General features: G+C 39.8%; 1 protein-coding gene across 2 annotated transcripts in view; it reads left to right on the forward strand.

The window, feature by feature from the left end:
- The window catches only part of LOC109909635 (sodium channel protein type 4 subunit alpha), a 207,742-nt gene that overhangs the window by 53,793 nt on the left and 133,696 nt on the right, over positions 1-20,253 (forward strand). For both annotated transcript variants that reach the window (XM_031796748.1, XM_031796749.1), the window contains exon 8: positions 6,126-6,189. In XM_031796748.1, the coding sequence (XP_031652608.1) occupies positions 6,126-6,189 (64 nt within the window). The remainder of the gene's footprint in view (positions 1-6,125; positions 6,190-20,253) is intronic.

A 20,253-nucleotide genomic window follows, 5' to 3' on the forward strand; every position in this document is an offset into this window, starting at 1 on the left:
AGTCAGGTTGTCGGCCTCCTTGCTTGCACACACTTTTTCTGCTCTGCCCACACATTTTCTATAGGATTGAGGTCATGGCTTTGTGATGACCACTCTAATACCTTGACTTTGTTGTCCTTAAGTCATTTTGCCACAACTTTGGAAGCATGCTTGGGGTCATTGTCCATTTGGAAGACCCATTTGCGACCAAGCTTAACTTCCTGACTGATGTCTTGAAGAAATAGATAGATAGAATAGAACACTATAGTTGAGTTAAGGTAATAGAACACTATAGTTGAGTTACAGTAATAGAACACTATAGTTGAGTTACAGTAATAGAACACTATAGTTACAGTAATAGAACACTATAGTTGAGTTACAGTAATAGAACACTATAGTTACAGTAATAGAACACTATAGTTACAGTAATAGAACACTATAGTTACAGTAATAGAACACTATAGTTACAGTAATAGAACACTATAGTTACAGTAATAGAACACTATAGTTACAGTAATATAACACTATAGTTACAGTAATAGAACACTATAGTTACAGTAATAGAACACTATAGTTACAGTAATAGAACACTATAGTTGAGTTACAGTAATAGAACACTATAGTTGAGTTACAGTAATAGAACACTATAGTTACAGTAATAGAACACTATAGTTACAGTAATAGAACACTATAGTTGAGTTACAGTAATAGAACACTATAGTTACAGTAATAGAACACTATAGTTGAGTTACAGTAATAGAACACTATAGTTTAGTTACAGTAATAGAACACTATAGTTACAGTAATAGAACACTATAGTTGAGTTACAGTAATAGAACACTATAGTTGAGTTAAGGTAATAGAACACTATAGTTGAGTTACAGTAATAGAACACTATAGTTGAGTTAAGGTAATAGAACACTATAGTTACAGTAATAGAACACTATAGTTACAGTAATAGAACACTATAGTTACAGTAATAGAACACTATAGTTACAGTAATAGAACACTATAGTTGAGTTACAGTAATATAACACTATAGTTACAGTAATAGAACACTATAGTTGAGTTACAGTAATAGAACACTATAGTTACAGTAATAGAACACTATAGTTGAGTTACAGTAATATAACACTAGTTACAGTAATAGAACACTATAGTTGAGTTACAGTAATAGAACACTATAGTTACAGTAATAGAACACTATAGTTGAGTTACAGTAATAGAACACTATAGTTACAGTAATAGAACACTATAGTTACAGTAATAGAACACTATAGTTGAGTTACAGTAATAGAACACTATAGTTACAGTAATAGAACACTATAGTTGAGTTACAGTAATAGAACACTATAGTTGAGTTACAGTAATAGAACACTATAGTTACAGTAATAGAACACTATAGTTACAGTAATAGAACACTATAGTTACAGTAATAGAACACTATAGTTACAGTAATAGAACACTATAGTTGAGTTACAGTAATATAACACTAGTTACAGTAATAGAACACTATAGTTGAGTTACAGTAATAGAACACTATAGTTACAGTAATAGAACACTATAGTTGAGTTACAGTAATAGAACACTATAGTTACAGTAATAGAACACTATAGTTGAGTTACAGTAATAGAACACTATAGTTACAGTAATATAACACTATAGTTGAGTTACAGTAATAGAACACTATAGTTGAGTTACAGTAATAGAACACTATAGTTACAGTAATAGAACACTATAGTTACAGTAATAGAACACTATAGTTGAGTTACAGTAATAGAACACTATAGTTACAGTAATAGAACACTATAGTTGAGTTACAGTAATAGAACACTATAGTTACAGTAATATAACACTATAGTTACAGTAATAGAACACTATAGTTACAGTAATAGAACACTATAGTTACAGTAATAGAACACTATAGTTACAGTAATAGAACACTATAGTTGAGTTACAGTAATAGAACACTATAGTTACCGTAATAGAACACTATAGTTGAGTTACAGTAATAGAACACTATAGTTGAGTTACAGTAATAGAACACTATAGTTACAGTAATAGAACACTATAGTTACAGTAATAGAACACTATAGTTACAGTAATAGAACACTATAGTTGAGTTACAGTAATAGAACACTATAGTTGAGTAACAGTAATAGAACACTATAGTTACAGTAATAGAACACTATAGTTACAGTAATAGAACACTATAGTTACAGTAATAGAACACTATAGTTGAGTTACAGTAATAGAACACTATAGTTACCGTAATAGAACACTATAGTTGAGTTACAGTAATAGAACACTATAGTTGAGTTACAGTAATAGAACACTATAGTTACAGTAATATAACACTATAGTTACAGTAATAGAACACTATAGTTACAGTAATAGAACACTATAGTTGAGTTACAGTAATAGAACACTATAGTTGAGTTACAGTAACAGAACACTATAGTTACAGTAATAGAACACTATAGTTGAGTTACAGTAATAGAACACTATAGTTACCGTAATAGAACACTATAGTTGAGTTACAGTAATAGAACACTATAGTTGAGTTACAGTAATAGAACACTATAGTTACAGTAATAGCACACAATAGTTACAGTAATAGAACACTATAGTTGAGTTACAGTAATAGAACACTATAGTTACAGTAATAGAACACTATAGTTACAGTAATAGAACACTATAGTTACAGTAATAGAACACTATAGTTGAGTTACAGTAATAGAACACTATAGTTACAGTAATAGAACACTATAGTTGAGTTACAGTAATAGAACACTATAGTTACAGTAATAGAACACTATAGTTACAGTAATAGAACACTATAGTTACCGTAATAGAACACTATAGTTACAGTAATAGAACACTGAGTTACAGTAATAGAACACTATAGTTACAGTAATAGAACACTATAGTTACAGTAATAGAACACTATAGTTACAGTAATAGAACACTATAGTTACAGTAATAGAACACTATAGTTGAGTTACAGTAATAGAACACTATAGTTACAGTAATAGAACACTATAGTTACAGTAATAGAACACTATAGTTACAGTAATAGAACACTATAGTTACAGTAATAGAACACTATAGTTACAGTAATAGAACACTATAGTTGAGTTACAGTAATAGAACACTATAGTTACAGTAATAGAACACTATAGTTACAGTAATAGAACACTATAGTTGAGTTACAGTAATAGAACACTATAGTTACGGTAATAGAACACTATAGTTGAGTTAATTGCTTTGTAAAAATGAGTGGATTCACATAGAAGACATAAAGCTTACGTTACAAGGCATTAACAACATTACAAGGCAATATTCTAAGCATGGTCAGAGAGAGAGAGAGAGAGAGAGAGAGAGAGAGAGAGAGAGAAACAATATCTTGTGCCTTGGCTCATAGGAGAGGGAGAGAGAGTGTAGGCCAGCGCAGGTCAGGAATAAAGAAGAGAGATAACAATGAATCTTAGACCCTTTTTTAAGCATCTGTTGTTAGGATTCAAAATCTGACTTGTTGACCAATAGCTTTACTGTTGAGTTAACTTCCAATCAGATATCAGACCTACATGATGTAAAGACTGGCACAATCTAATTAGACTCATGAAATGGCGTGGGCGTGCCTCAAGTTTCTGTGAAGTTGAATTTTCACTCAAGGCTATGTGTGTTGTTGACTTGTGATACGATATCCTCGGAATATGAGACAGTGAACAACACTGCAGCAGTAGTTTAATGGTATTACTGCCCTCAAAGTGACTCTTCTTATCAGCTGTATGCAACGATGTGTGTGTGTTGTCTTCAGAACACCTCAGTGTCTCTCCCACCCACATTTAGTCTTACCTCTTTGAAACAGAGGGTCTGTTGTCTTTACATCATGTGGCTCTGATGTCTGATTGGAAGTTAACTCAACAGTAAAGATATTGGTCAACGAGTCAGATTTTGAATCCTAACAACAGATGCTTAAAAAAGGATCTTAGATTCATTGTTATCTCTCCTCTTTGTTCCTGACCTGCGCTGGCCTACACTCTCTCTTTCTCTCCCTCTCCTATGAGCTATGGGCCAAGGCACAAGCCATGGTTCCTTGTCTCTGTTAGCGAATAAGATGAATGTGCTGTAATATAGACCTGGTTTCAAACAGTGTTTGAAATCTTTCAGATACTCTCAATGCTTGCTTTAGCCTGCCTGTAGGGCCAGATGGGCAGAGTTTGTATGTTTGGGACTATTAAATTGGCTACATTGTGCCAGTCAAGCTCAATCCAGCACAGTGAAAGTATTTGACTGATTTCATCTAGTTAAACTCAGGTCTGGCTCTCATACTGTTGTAGCGATTGACGTTTCTTAACTGCACTAATATGGTCACGATGTTGGTCGTGGGTCTCTTAGCTTTGGATGAGTCTTGCAGTTGTTGTGTGACAGTGGGGTCAACAAAACGCTACTTGCAGCTATAACATGACATGTTTTGTAAGGGATAATTTGTAGCCTAGAAGAAAGTCCCACACAGCAGTTCAGAAGCTTGTCATGAGCACGCATGACATGACAAAGTTCCATTCCAGTGTCCTCTTTACTGCACTATCTAAACAGGCAGTAACAGAGACAGCCCTGCAGCGATTGCACAACTAGAGTGGGTGCTCCCTCACTGACACAGATTATGGCATGCTTACTTTTGCTGCACAACACTGATGTGGGGCAGATGTTTAAATGAACAGTCGTTCCTCTAATCATGAATGGTCACGTGACCGGACTTCGTATTTCATATTTCAAGTGATTTCATATTTCAAGTTATTTCATATTTCAAGTTATTACATATTTCATGATTGACATTTTCAGATTACTTCATGCAGTTACACATGTGTAGATGAGTCAGAGGGTCACAGACATTTTTTTACATTGTTCAAAGGCTGTGCTTCTCAATCCTGGTCCCGGGGACCCAAAGAGGTGCACATTGTACGACGCTTAAAGATGACAGTACATGAGACAACCAAACCAACAAGGCATTTCCTGAGATTGCGTCTACTGTTTTTTTCTTTAAAACAGCAATAATGTAAAATTAATTTTAAAAATACACAAAACACATTTATCAAAATGTAAGACTCATCTTTCAAAAACACATCTACTCAATCTGCACAGTACAGTGGTGAAATGTGAAAGCTGTCGCTGAAGAGTGGCTCTGGGCTGTCACTGAAAAGTGGCTCTGGAGTCCGGCTTTTGTGTGTGTGTGTGTGTGCGTGCGTGCGTGCGTGCGTGCGTGTGTGTGTGTGTGTGTGTGCGTGTGTGTTGGAGAGGTCCATGAAGGAGGAACATTTAAGGCCATGCTGAAACCAGGAATGCCGACAACTGACGGAGGGTTCGGGCCGACTGCCAAAGTGCCAGTCAGGCGAGCCCTTCTCCAGCCCCTCTCCTCCTGCGCTCCTCTCCCAGCCCCATAGTGGTCTAACGGCACTCAAACCCTCTAGAGTGGGACAGTGAAGCTGAAACGCTGTGAAAAGGAGGCAAGATAAAATGGAGGAACGCTTAGCATGAAGGAGCGTTAGAGTGGACATGGAACCTTCTGGACTTGTAATCTCTTAGTGTGCTCTAGTTGGAGTCGGCAGCAACACAGTCAACGGGTTATGCTATTGCTATTTATTCTTTCATTTCCATCCCCTTCAACTTCAAGCAGTCTCTGCTATCCATCACCTTACACAAATGTAAAATGTCCAAGGCAGGCCTCGGTATTGATCCCTAAAAGCTTGGGTGAAACACGAAACAAAACCATTTTCTTAATTTGATAAATGGCTAAAATCGTACGTCCAGTGGGTTATTTAAGGGTGGACTGATGTAAGATCAATGTTGATGCCTTATGATTAATATAGTCGATAAACTTCTTTCCCCAACCAGGGCAGGAGTTCTGGTCATAAGGTCTGAGTGCCACTGACAGACGTTTGACCTTGAGATGAAAATGTTTGTAGGATCAGCAATACTAGTGCCATGTAATCAAGTTAATCCCTTTAATCAAACGAATCACTGTAATCACATTAATCAAATCCAGGTCTCATCCATTATATTCTATTTTTATTTTTGAAAACTACTACAAAGTGTATTCAAATGAATCAAATCCAGGCCTCTTCTGTTATTTTCTTTGATTTCAGATAACTACTACAAAGTGGAGGGAGCGAAGGATGCCTTAATATGTGGGGACGGGAGTGATGCTGGGTAAGTGACTACTCGTTCTCGTCCTTCCTTTGCTCTTCTTGCTATCAGTGAAGAAAAGCCAGTGATTATGAATGTGGGTTAGAGTGATGATAGCCTGGTCCCATTCTGTACGTGCTGTGGCCAGCTCTCCTCTTATTAATCTTGTTTTGCATGGCTGAAGCCCAAACAGAGGGACCACCAGGCTAGTATAACGGTGGCTTGTAGATGGTACAACCATAGCCTTGTGAACCATAGCCTTGTGAACCATAGCCTTGTGAACCATAGACTCATGAACCATAGACTCATGCTGTATACTCTAATCTAGTACATGCCGTTGAGCATTACCAAAGGACGTCACGAAGGGGCCCTGAGGTTAAGGTTTAGGTGGCTGAGGTGATGCCTGTCGCTGTGTGGCTAAGTCAACAGAGATAGCCTGGCTCTGAGGGTGTGAGTCAGCAAAACAGACTGATGGCGACCGATGGTGACTCAGCTGCCCTCAGGCTGTAGAGAGACGCGACCATGGGTTTATCATCCACCACCCAGTCTGTGAGAGCCAATAGGCTTTAACAAGAGAGTGGGCCTTGACAGTGATGTTAATTATGGTTGTGTTTATGTGCCTCAGGTGGTTTCCCCAAACTATGCTTAATGAGTAACCTTGTCTTGGACGGGAACACTTGTGTTAGCTCCCAGAGCTAATGCCTTGGTTAGGCTTTATCTCAGAGGGATAATGTCTTTTTGAGTCGTGTGGATGGCACTGGTGTTCTAGGCAGTAGTCTTACAGGTCCAAGAAGGACTGAATCCCATAGTTTTAAAATAAATATTTTTGCTGTCAAAATGCGTAACCGTTAGTTATTGTAGGACAGTTGGAGGAATGTGGATAGAAGTAAACCCAGCTTATAAATTCAGTGTCATTTTGTGTAACTCATAACTTTGGTGTGTGTAACTTTGTAGTGTCACTTTGGCATTGGATGATCTTTGTGTTTTAAAGATTGGGGACAACTCCATTTTACAGTTGATAATAATTTTAAAAAATTAGCACAATTGTAATAATTTTTTCTACAATTAATATTTATCTCCCACATTGACTGTAATGAAATTGACCTAAACCCAACTCTGATATATTTTGGACTGAGATTTGGAATGGCGAGGGGATGTATTCTATTTTGGACTGAGATGGGAGTGGTGATTTGGAGAACATACCTGTTGCTGCTTGACTGTGACCTCTAAAATCCCACAGAGTTTACAGTGTTTTTTATTTTACTAGGCAAGTCAGTTAAGAACAAATTCTTATTTTCAATGACGGCCTAGGAACAGTGGGTTAACTGCCTGTTCAGGGGCAGAACGACAGATTTGTACCTTGTCAGCTCGGGGATTTGAACTTGCAACCTTTCGGTTACTAGTCCAACGCTCTAACCACTAGGATACCCTGCCGCCCCATTTTAGGAGACAAAGCGGCAGTTTTTTTTGTCAACAGTAAAGAAGGAAATGAGCCTGGACATAACTACACTGAGTACGCAACGGTGAAAAACATTTGTCCTTGAAAATGTGGCATCTTTCTTAATCAAGAAATAACATCTAAGTCACTTTCACATACAGACAGCCTTGTGGACGAAGGGGCTGTTCATTGCACATGATATCTGTGTTGTCCCAAACCCTCTGATGTAGGTCTGAGACACTCTCAGTCTCAATCTCAACCCGGCTACTCATCAAATGACTATATTGTCCATAGACATAGAAGTAATGAATACCCTTAACTTTAGCGCGGCCCGTTCCACCGACAATCCTGTAATGCCAAGTGCTTTTGGAGCGGCGGGCAGGAGTGGCAGGAGAGGAGTTCTTGATGTCAACGCTGCCAGGGCAAAGATCTAGGAATTTACAAATGTAAATAATACCCATCTGTGTTCTGTTGGGTGACAAGCACGAGTATTCCCCATTGTTTCCATGTTGATTAGAAATAAGTCTCTGTTTCTGGTCTGGTATTGATATTTGAACAACTGTAATGGGTTCAAATACATGGTTTGTGTTGGTGCAGGACATTATTGGAAGGTATCAGTGGTGGAAAAAGTACTCAATTGTCATACTTGAGTAAAAGTAAAGATACCTTAATAGAAAATGACAAGTAAAAGTGCAAGTAACCCAGTAAAATACTACTTGAGGAAAAGTCTAAAAGTATTTAGTTTTAAATATACTTAAGTATCAAAAGTATAACTCATTTCACATTCCTTACCAGACAGAACAATTTTCTTGTTTTGTTTAATTTACGGATAGCCAGGGGCACACTCCAACACTCAGATATAATTTATAAACACAAAAAAAATTGTGTTCAGGTAGTCTGCCTGTAACGGTTCTCTTGTGGTGAAGGAGAGTCGGACCAAAATGCAGCGTGTAGATTGCGATCCATGTTTAATAAACCAACGTAAAACACAAATCAATATTAAACACTACAAAAAACGAAACGAAAACCGAAACAGCCTATACTAGTGTAAACTAACACAGGAACAAGGACACTAAGGACAATCACCCACCACAAACTCAAAGAATATGGCTGCCTAAATATGGTTCCCAATCAGAGACAACGATAAACACCTGTCTCTGATTGAGAACCACTCCAGACAGCCATAGACTTTGCTAGATACCCCACTAAGCTACAATCCCAATACCAACACCAAAACCCCAAGACAAAACACAACCACAATACAAAAACCCCATGCCACACCCTGGCCTGACCCAATACATAAAGATAAACACAAAATACTTCGACCAGGGCGTGACACTGCCAGATCAGAGGCAGTAGGGATGACCAGGGATATTCTCTTGAGTGTGTAAATTGGGCCATTTTACTATCCTGCTAAGCATTCAAAATGGAATGAGTACTTTTGGTTGTCGGGGAAAATGTTTGCAGTAAAAAGTACATTATTTTCTTTAGGAATGTAGTGAAGTAAAAGTAAAAGTTGTCAAAAATATAAATAGTTAAGTACAGATACCGAAAAAAACGAAGTAGTATTTTAAAGTATTTTTTACTTAAGTACTTTACACCACTGGAAGGTATCCATTATTGGAATGCACTTGTTATCCGTATGAGTACATGGATAAATGTATTAGAAACAGATCAATCAATAAGTAAGTAACTATACTGAATATAAATTTAAACGCAACATGCAACAATTTCAACAATTTTACTGAGTTATAGTTCATATAAGGAAATCCGTCAATTGAAATAAATTTGTTAGGCTCTAGTCTATGGATTTCACATGACTCGGCATGGGCGCAGGCATGAGTGGGCCAATCCATTTGTGGGCCTGGGAGGGCATAGGCCTGGGAGGGCATAGGCAACATGGGAGTCTGGCCCACCCACTGGGGAGCCAGGCCCAGCAAATCAGAACGAGTTTTTCCCCACAAAAGGGCTTTATTGCAGACAGAAATGCTCATCAGTTTCATCAGCAGTCCGGTGGCTGATCTCGGACGATACCACAGGTGAAGAAGCCGGAAGTGGACGTCCTGGGTTGGCGTGGTTACACGTGGTCGGTCTGTGGTTGTGAGGCCGGTTGGACATGCTGCCAAATTCTCTCAAATGATGTTGGAGGCGGCTTATCGTAGAGAAATTAACATTAACATTCTCTGGCAACAGCTCTGGTGGACATCCATGCAATCAGCCAGCCAATTGCATGCTCCCTCAAAACTTGACATCTGTGGCATTATGTTGTGTGACAAAACTGCACATTTTAGAATGGCCTTTTGTTGTCCCCAGCACAAGGTGCGCCTGTGTAATGATCATGCTGTTTAATCAGCTTCTTGACATGCCACACCTGTCAGGTGGATGGATTATGTTGGCAAAGGAGAAATGCTCACTAACAGGGATGTAAACAAATTTCTGCACAAAATTTGAAAGAAATAAGCTTTTAGTGCATATTGGAACATTTCAGGGATATTTTATTTCAGCTCATGAAACACTGGACCAACACTGCATTTATATATTTGTTCTGTATAGATTCAATTACTCAATAAATATTAGATGTCATTGTCTTATTATTTTGTGCGTGCCTAAAGTCACTGTTTTGCCAGATTTGAAGGGTATCATTTAAGTGGTTTTATGAGCTCTTTGAACCAGTGATCTGACATTGTTGCATCATATCAGGGTAATAGTCAGGTCGGGTCATGCTCACAGACAAAATAGTCCCCACTTTCAATTTCATCTCCTACTTTTATAGTTACAAGAGAAATATGGAAAATGAATACCAACAACATTGCGCCCATGTCTTTTCCAGGAACTCACACAAGCAATCACACAGGCAATCTCCATCTTTTATGAGAAAAGGATGTGCTGACACATGATGTAAACCACCTCCAATGCCCTCAATGCCTGTGATGCTAGCTCTTTCAACTTTCCCCTTCCACAAATGTTTGAAACATTATCTTTAAAGCAGCTGTAATTGACAACGTGATATCATCAACATTCAAATCTATTTTTGATTATTCCTGTAAGACTGGGAATATAGTGAACATATAAAGGACATTGGGGTTGTGAGTTATTGGGAGGCTGCCTAACGGGAGAGCAGTGTAACGGTCCATTGGGGTGAGTTATGATGGGCTGAGGACTCGGTGAATGTAACATCTGCCTCCAGCTACAAAAAGACAAACGACAGATCTGTCTGTCTCTCTGAGAGATAACGGCCAATCCAAACGCACGATACAGCTTGTGTCCACGAATGATAAAACAGACAGATTCTAAGCTTTGTCTGTCTGGTGCATGGTGATTGGTCACCAAAGCTCTGATTTAGTCACCTTATTTCAGCCATTAATTCAAATGTAAATGGTACAATAAAGGATTTAAATCCGGTGGCCTTGCATGGCCTTACATTATGTCTCACTCTTTTCTTTTTCTTTTCGAAATCCAAACACACATCTAAGTGGTCAGAGGCTTGAACTTCCCCCCCAAATATTGACTAGAAAATACAGTGCATTTGGAACTTATTTAGATCTCTTGACTTTTTCCACATTTGGTTACATTACAGCCTTATTCCAAAATGGATAAAATAAATAAAAATCTTTGTCAATCTATGTACAATACCCTATACTGATCAAGTGAAAACTGTTTTTTAGACATTTTTGCAAATTATTTAAAAGAAAAACTGATATCTAATTTACGTAAGTATTCAGAACCTTTGCTTTAAGAATTGAAATTGAACTCCGGTGCATCCTGTTTCCATTCAGCATCCTTCAGATGTTCTACAACTTGATTGGAGTCCACCTGTGGTAAATTCAATTGATTGGACATGATTTGGAAAGGTACACACCTGGCTTTATAATGTCCCACAGTTGACAGTGCATGAGGTCGAAGGAATTTTCTGTAGAGCTCCGAGACAGGATTGTGTCGAGGCACAGATCTGGGGAAGATGTCTGCAGCACTGTGTCCCCAAGAACACAGTGGCCTCCATCATTCTTAAATGGAAGAAGTTTGGAACCACCAAGACTCTTTCTAGAGCTGGCTGCCCGGCCAAACTGAGCATCGGGGGAGAAGGGCCTTGGTCAGGGAGGTGACCGAGAATTCGAAGGTCACTCTGTCAGAGCTCCAGAGTTCCTCTGTTGAGATGGGAGAACCTCCCAGAATGACAACCATCTCTCAAGCCTTTATGGTAGAGAGGGCAGATGGAAGCCACTCCTGAGTAAAAGGCACATGACAGCCCGTTTGGAGTTAGCCAAAAGGCACCTAAAGACTCTCAGACCATGAGAAACAAGATTCTCTGGTCTGCTGAAACCAATATTTAACTCTATGGCTTGAATACCAAGCATTACTTCAGGAGGAAACCTGGCACCATCCCTACTCTGAAGCATGGTGGTGGCAGTATCATACTGGGGGGATGTTTTTCAGCGGCAGGGACTGGGAGCAAAACACAGAGAGATCCTTGATGAAAACCTGCTCCAGAGTACTCAGGACGTCAGACTGGGGCCAAGGTTCCCCTTCCAACCTGCCAATGACTCTAAGCACACACTCAAGACAGTGCAAGAGTGGCTTCGTGCCAAGTCTCTGAATGTCCTTGAGTGGCCGAGCCAGAGCCCGGACTTGAAATAGCGGTGCAGCGACGCTCCCCATCCAACCTGACAGAACTTCAGAGGATCTGCAGAGAAGAATGGGAGAAACTCCCCAAATACAGGTGTGGCAAGCTTATAGCGTCATACCCAAGATGACTCGAGGCTGTAATCGCTGCCAAAGGTGCTTCAACAAAGTACTGAGAAAAGGGTCTGAATACTTATGTAAATGTCATATTTCATTTTTTCGTTTTTAATCCATTTTCAAAAATGTATAACAACCAGTTTTTGCTTTGTCTTTATGGGGTATTGTGTTTAGATTGATGAAGGAAAAAAACGATTTAATCAATTGTATTATAAGGCTGTAACATAACAAAATGTGGGAAAAATACCCAACTGTCATACTTCAGCAAATGTAAAGATACCTTAATAGAAAATGACTCAGGTAAAAGTAAAAGTCACCCAGTAAAATTCTACTTCAGTAAAAGTCTAAATGTATTTGGTTTAAAATATACTTAACTGTCAAAATTAAAAGTATAAATCCTTTCAAATTCCTTATATTAAGCAAACAAGATGGCACCATTTTCTTGTTTTTTTTCATTTACGGAAAGCCCCGGGCACCTTCCTACATTCAGACATAATTTACAAACGAAGCATGTGTATTTAGTGAGTCCGCCAAATCAGAGGTAGTAGATGACCAGGGATGTTCTCTGTTTAGTGAGTCCGCCATATCAGAGGCAGTAGGGATGACCAGGGATGTTCTCTGTTTAGTGAGTCCACCATATCAGAGGCAGTAGGGATGACCAGGGATGTTCTCTGTTTAGTGAGTCCACCATATCAGAGGCAGTAGGGATGACCAGGGATGTTCTCTGTTTAGTGAGTCCACCATATCAGAGGCAGTAGGGATGACCAGGGATGTTCTCTGTTTAGTGAGTCCACCATATCAGAGGCAGTAGGGATGACCAGGGATGTTCTCTGTTTAGTGAGTCCACCATATCAGAGGCAGTAGGGATGACCAGGGATGTTCGGTTGATAAGTGCGTGAATTTGACTATTTACCTATCCTGCTAAGCATTCAAAATGTAACAAGTACTTTTCGCTGTCAAGGAAAATGTGTGGAGTAAAAAGCTATATTGTCACGACTTCCACCGAAGTCGATTCCTCTCCTTGTTCGGGTAGCACTCGGCGGTAGGCGTCGCAGGTCTTCTAGCAATCATCGATCCACTTTTCATTTTCCTTTTGTTTTTCTCTTGTCTTCCCACACACCTGGTCTCAATTCCGTCATTACATGTTGTGTATTTAACCCTCTGTTCCCCCCATGTCTTTGTGTGGGATTGTTTATTGTAAGTGCATGTGCACGTTTTCTCTGGTGCGCGACGGGTTTTGTACCCATTTGTTTATTGTTCTGGTTTCCGGTGGTTTTTTGAATAAAACTGCTCTGTTGAATACCCAGTTTTGCTCTCCTGCGCCTGACTTCCCTGCCGCCAGTTACGAACTCCCTTACATATATTTTCTTAAGGAATGTAGTGAAGTGAAAGTAAAAGTAGTCAAAAATATAAATAGTAAAGTAAAGTACAGATACCACAAATAAATAAAAAACTACTTAAGTAGTACTTTACACCACTGGAAAAAGTAAAGGGGTCTGAATACTTTCTGAGTGCACTGTATAATATATATTGTATTTTTTGTGGAGATGAACCGAGTTGAACTGTCAAATGCCTTTTGGGAGTTTGTATTGACACAGCACCCTTTATATTAAATACATGACAGACAATGATATTTGTTTGTTTACTGGTCTGGCTGCCACTCTCTCATAGTGTAAATAAAGGTCTGAAGAAATCAATTCTACCATAGGCTAGTCCCACATTCAACTGCTCACTGGCTGTCACTCACCGGAACTTTTGGCTGTCAATCAAAATGCACATGGATCTGGGCTCATATTTATCAAACTTTTGAGAAAAAATATCGTAAGAATCCTGTGAAATGCAGTCTAAATACAATCGACGTGGGCAGTTCTATGGAGCATTCCAAATGGGGGTGTAAGGGCCCGTGGATGGAGGGGGAATGTTTTTCCCCTCCATTTAAGTCACATTTAATCCATTTGAAGCTTTCTGGCTTCACTCTAATGGGGTTGTTAATGGCTACCCTGACTGCAAAGTGAAGATTATTGCCGCTCACTTACGATTCGCCCCCCCCCCCCCCCCCCCACTAAGCTCTCTGTATGTGTCATGTTCTATAGAACCGTTGAAGTGTTCTTAACTCCTGGTATTTCTCCTACTCCAGTTCTATCCAGTTCTACTCGAATGAGTCATCAAATTGAATGTAACAGCTCGTTAATTGCATTTATATCGAGTGCATGTTGAAGGGCCTTTATTTTTCTGGTTATTTATGCTGGCTAGCTTTGCTGTTAGAATTTTGGGGGGGGATGGCATTATCACTGGTTTAGGCTATAGGCCTTTGTCGTTAGGGGTGGCCATTCAGGGAGCTACTTCACAGAATACTTTAAGATAGGCCAAGGGTATGCTAACAACTACGCCACATTTTCCCAGTTATGATACCAGCTGAAGGACTCTAATGATCTCTAATTTTCTTAGAACTGTAAATGTTCATAAAGACCCATCAGCAAGCTTGTATTACACTGATAATTACAGAGTGTAAATGTATTTCATTAAGGTACTTTTTTATACTAATAAACTGTAATTAGGATGTGTTTTAGATGCTCGTAAGATTACATGAGTATGTCCGCCTCCTATAATTTGACCAAACGGACGGTTCTAGGTTTTGGGCAAAAGCCAGACAGGTTCACCTCAAAGTATTTGATTGGAAACAGCATAGTCGTAGTTGTATTATTGTTTGTGTGTTTCTCCAGACGTTTTACTTCATAGCTTATTTACCTAAGATAAACATTGATCAGAGGCTTCCCTTTATCAAGTTATTATGGATTCTGGTTATGAGCAGACTGAATATACTTATATAAATTAAATTGGCATAAACTCATTCTATCAACTTATAAACAATATATTAATTCATTTTAAAGGAAACTAAACAATTTTGTAAATGCATGAATAACATATGAAATATCTAATAAATGCCAATTTTGTGAAAGTAAATCTTATGTCATTCTTACCTAATCAGTCAATCCGTCCTAATCTTCACGAGCTACACTGGAAATAAGAAAAGTCATCAAATCAAACATAAATCATGACAAAACAATCATATTACCTGCCTCCACTGAGTTCCTCCAATCCCTGAGAGGCCGATCCACATCCTCCGGAGAGGTGTCACAAAACAATCTCCATGGGCAACAACCTCATGGATACCGTTGCTATAGAAATGTTAAGTACTTTCATTATCATAGACCTCAGTCCTAGACCTCTCTAGTGGTAGGTTGTACTGATGAGATGTTTCTATGTGAGATGAGAGGACCTAACATTATGGGTACCTACAGTAGCTAGACATACTGCATCTACAGTTTAATTTCCAGTGAATGTTGTAATTCTGCTAAAACACGTATTATGTAGTGACATAAATACACCCAAACGATTCATTTTCCTCTTTGACGTAACATTTTGAACATCATTATTACCCGTGTAGGAATCTTTGTTCATTTCTGTATTATTTTTCTGATTTGTTCACTCTGTCTGTATCAGTACCTCGGGAGGAAGTGTGTTTTCGTGAGAACTGAGGCCTATTGCAGAGTTATTCATCGGGATCATGTTCATTAGATACCAAATCGAAAAACCAGACTGAATCAGGGAGGGATAAACTGGACTTAAGAACAGTCATTTTCATTTTCCACTGCAACATTTTTTGAAGAGTTTTCAATTGCAAGCTCTAATGAAAGACTCTAGCTATTCCCAGCCTGTGGTTGGTCAGAATCCTGGCTCATGTTCATTAGGGCACACAATGGGTGGGGGGGGGGGAGCATTTATTGTCTTGGTAGTCTTGGTAGTCCCTCTGGATATTCAGATGTTTTCTTGCATTTGGTGCCTAATGCCTAAATCTGAGCTGTGAGAACACCAGGTCAAGGCCGCCTCCTCCACCCACCAGTCTTTGAAAGCTTCCCCACTGGGCTTTGTTGTTTCACAGGGTGGAAGGGTTGGATCTGAAAGGGGTGACTCAACTCTCAGCCAAGCCAATGTTCCCTCCACCCCGCGACCCTAGGGAACCCTCAGATGCTCTCTCACTCCCCCTGCTCCCGCTTCTATTCTCCTCTATGATCGGCCAACTACAGGGGGGGGGGGGGGGGAGTGATGTAATGGCCCAATCTGATGAACACACACCTGTCTGCTACATGGGCCATGTGCTCAAATATGGCGATCTGATGTTACAATAAATCCTCTACAGCTGCATTGATACTTTTAAAAGCCTACTAGTTTGTAATGCATGTAGACCACTAATACTGTTTTGCTGCTGCCAATCTGTTTGGTCTCCATCTGTGGTGTGGTCTGTATGGTTGTCAGAGGTGTACTGTTGTCAGAGGTGTACTGTTGTCAGTGGTGTACTGCTGTCAGTGGTGTACTGCTGTCAGTGGTGTACTGTTGTCCGTGGTGTACTGTTGTCAGAGGTGTACTGTTGTCAGAGGTGTACTGTTGTCAGTGGTGTACTGTGGTCAGGGGTGTACTGTTGTCCGTGGTGTACTGTTGTCAGAGGTGTACTGTTGTCAGAGGTGTACTGTTGTCAGTGGTGTACTGCTGTCAGTGGTGTACTGTTGTCAGAGGTGTACTGTTGTCAGTGGTGTACTGTGGTCAGGAGTGTACTGTTGTCCGTGGTGTACTGTTGTCAGAGGTGTACTGTTGTCAGAGGTGTACTGTTGTCAGTGGTGTACTGCTGTCAGTGGTGTACTGTGGTCAGGGGTGTACTGTTGTCCGTGGTGTACTGTTGTCAGTGGTGTACTGTTGTCAGTGGTGGAAAAATGGCCTAATTGTCATGCTTGAGTAAAAGTAAAGATACCTTAATGAAAAATGACTCAAGTAAAAGTGAAAGTCAGCCAGTAAAATACTACTTTAGTGAAAGCCTAAAAGTATTTGGTTTTAAATATACTTAAGCATCAAAGTAAGTGTAGTATATATACTTAAGTATCAAAAGTAAAAGTAAAAGTATAAATAATTTCAAATTCCTTATATTAATTAAGCAAACCAGAAAGCGTATAAGCAAATAATTTACAAACAAAGCATTTGTGTTTAGTGAGTCCACCAGATCAGAGGCAGTAGGGATGACCAGGGATGTTCTCTTGATAAGTGTGTGAATTGGATGATTTTCTGTCCTGCTAAGCATTCAAAATGTAATGAGTACTTTTGGGTGTCAGGGAAAATGTATGGAGTAAAAGGTACATCAATTTGTTTAGGAATGTAGTGAAGTAAAAGTAAAAAATATAAATAGTAAATTACAGATACCCCCAAAAATGACTTAAGTAGTCTTTTAAAGTATTTTTACTTAAGTACTTTACAACACTGTGTACTGTTGTTAGTGGTGTACTGTTCCTTCCTTGACAAATAGTTTCCCTGGCATTACACTCTTCAAAAAATAAGATGCTATCAAGAACCTAAAAGGATGCTTTGGCTATCACCATAGGAGAACCCTTTGAAGAACCTTTTTTGGTTACAGGTACAACCCTTTCCACAGAGGGTTCTACATGAAACCCAAAAAGTTCTACTTGGAACCACAAAGGGGTTCTACCTGGAACCAAAAAGGGTTCTACCTGGAACCAAAAGGGGTTCTCCTATGGGGACTACTGAAGAACCATTTTGCAACCCTTTTTTCTAAGAGTGAGGGTCTATAGTATAGACCAGATATTCCAAAACTGGGGTACGGCATTGCGCTTACACCCAGGGGTACACGCAATGCCGTCGGGGGTATGCCAAATACTTCACATTTTCAACCAGAACATTTATATTTTCCAACTGGGCTATACATATGGGTGAGTTTTTTTTCTCGCCTGAGTAGCCTCGTCTCACTACCAAAAATAAAATTAAACCATCTACTGTTCAGCAAAAATAAAAACACAATGTCAAATACAGGTAGCCTAGTCAAATAATGAACATCCAATCACATTAACCGTTACTCTCTCGCGGGAAACCTTCACTCTTGCACAGACATTTGGAAACGAAACATGACAATTTGAAAAATAAGCCACCAGAGTCTTTTGAGCGAGAATAAAGACAACTTTCGAGTAGTAAGACATGTATAAAAGCAAGAGATACCATTAATAAGAAGGGGCTAGAAGCGTTTTATATGGTGAGCTACCGAGTGGCTAGGACAGGCAAACCCCATACTATTGTGAAGGACTTAATTCTTCCTGCTGCCGCGGATATGGTTGGGACAATGCTGGGGGAAAAGGCCCCAGAAAATTATACAGACAATGTCTTCATCAAACAACACTGTTTCACACTGCATCAGTGACATGGCAGGAGATGTTTTGAAACAACTACTGCTTTGCATACAAGCCAGTGAATTAAATACGTTACAGCTGGATGAGTCAACAGACCTGACGGGCCTGGCACAGCTCCTGGTAGTTGAGAGAGGCATGCGTAGCCAAGTCAACATATGGGTCCAGTGAGTGGTTGGGCTGACCGGGGGACACGGCGATTCAGACAGTTAGCAGGCCGATGCTAACAGGCTAACGGTTAGTAGGCCGGGGCTAAACAAGCTAGCAGTTAGCAGACCGGGTTAGCAAACAAGCAGTTAGCAGGGGCTAGCAGTTAGCAGACTGGGGCAGGCAAGCTAGCAGTTAGTAGACCGGGGCTAGCAAGTTAGCCTTTGGGGGACATCGCTATGGGGGTAAGTCTGTTTTTGCCTCTTCGTGCGGTGAGGTTGATAGACCAGTCATTGATTAGTAGGGTTCCAAGTAGCTCTAGGTAGCTAGCAGGTTAGCAGAATGGGCCTTCAACGGATGTCGCGTCTGAGGGGCCTGTTGGAATCCTCGGGCAGATGATGTCGGTATTCCAGTCGTAGTGGATCGGTGGGGTTCCGTGGCCCGCACCGGCAGTAGAAGGGGTCCGGATATTGTAGCCCAGGAGTGAGCCGGGAGACTTGACTAGCATGGGCTAGCCCCGGGACGGAAACGTTAGCCAGGAGTAGTCAACCCGGGTTGCGGTTAGCTAGCTGTGATGATCCAGATGAAAAGGTTCAGAGTTTGCGGTAGGAATTCGGGGATATGGAGAGAAAAATAGGTCCAGTATGCTCTGGTTTGAAGCACGTTGTACGAACTGGCGAGAGCTTTCCAAGCTAAAGGTTAGCTGATGACCGCTCACAGTGGTTAGCTGATTGATAGCTGGTAGCTAGTTAGCTAGCTAGCTTTGGTATTCTAGTTCAGATAAAAATAGAAATACTTTAGGAAAAAAAACAGATCCACACAACATTGGGTGAGGGGTGTTGTAGGATAGTATTTTGAAGTTGAGGTTTAGGAAAAATATTAAAAAGAACGTGAAGAAAAAGTTATATACACATGGGACGAGACAAAGACGTCTGACTGCTACTCCATCTTGGATACACCTCTTGGATACACCTTATGCAGGTACTTTCCCGAAACAACTGGATTCGTTATCCTTTTCATGCCCTGCATCCAGTTCACTTACCGATATCTGATCAAGAAAGCCTCATTGAAATTGCAACAAGCGGTTCTGTGAAAATTTTACTTAATCAGAAGCCACTGCCAAATTTCTGGAAATGGCTGCAGTCAAAGTTTCTTTCCCTTGGCAATTCACGCTGTTAAGACACTAATGACCTTTGTAACCATGTACCTATGTGAGAGTGGATTCTCGGCCCTCGCTAGCATGAAAACGAAATACAGGCACAGACTGTGTATGGAAAATGATTTAAGACTGAGACTCTCCCCAATACAACCCAACATTTCAGAGTTATGTTCATCCTTTCAAGCACACCCTTCTCATTAACCTGTGGTGAGTTATTCACAATTTTCAATTAACAAATAAGATTTTATAAGCATGATGGCTAAATAAAGAGCAAAATTATTGATTATTACTATGTTATTATTTGTGCCCTGATCCTATAAGAGCTCAAATAAAAGTCCAAGTTGATTTGTCACGTGCACTGAATA

This window comes from Oncorhynchus kisutch, linkage group LG18 (assembly GCF_002021735.2).
Source record: "Oncorhynchus kisutch isolate 150728-3 linkage group LG18, Okis_V2, whole genome shotgun sequence".
NCBI classification, from domain to species: domain Eukaryota; kingdom Metazoa; phylum Chordata; class Actinopteri; order Salmoniformes; family Salmonidae; genus Oncorhynchus; species Oncorhynchus kisutch.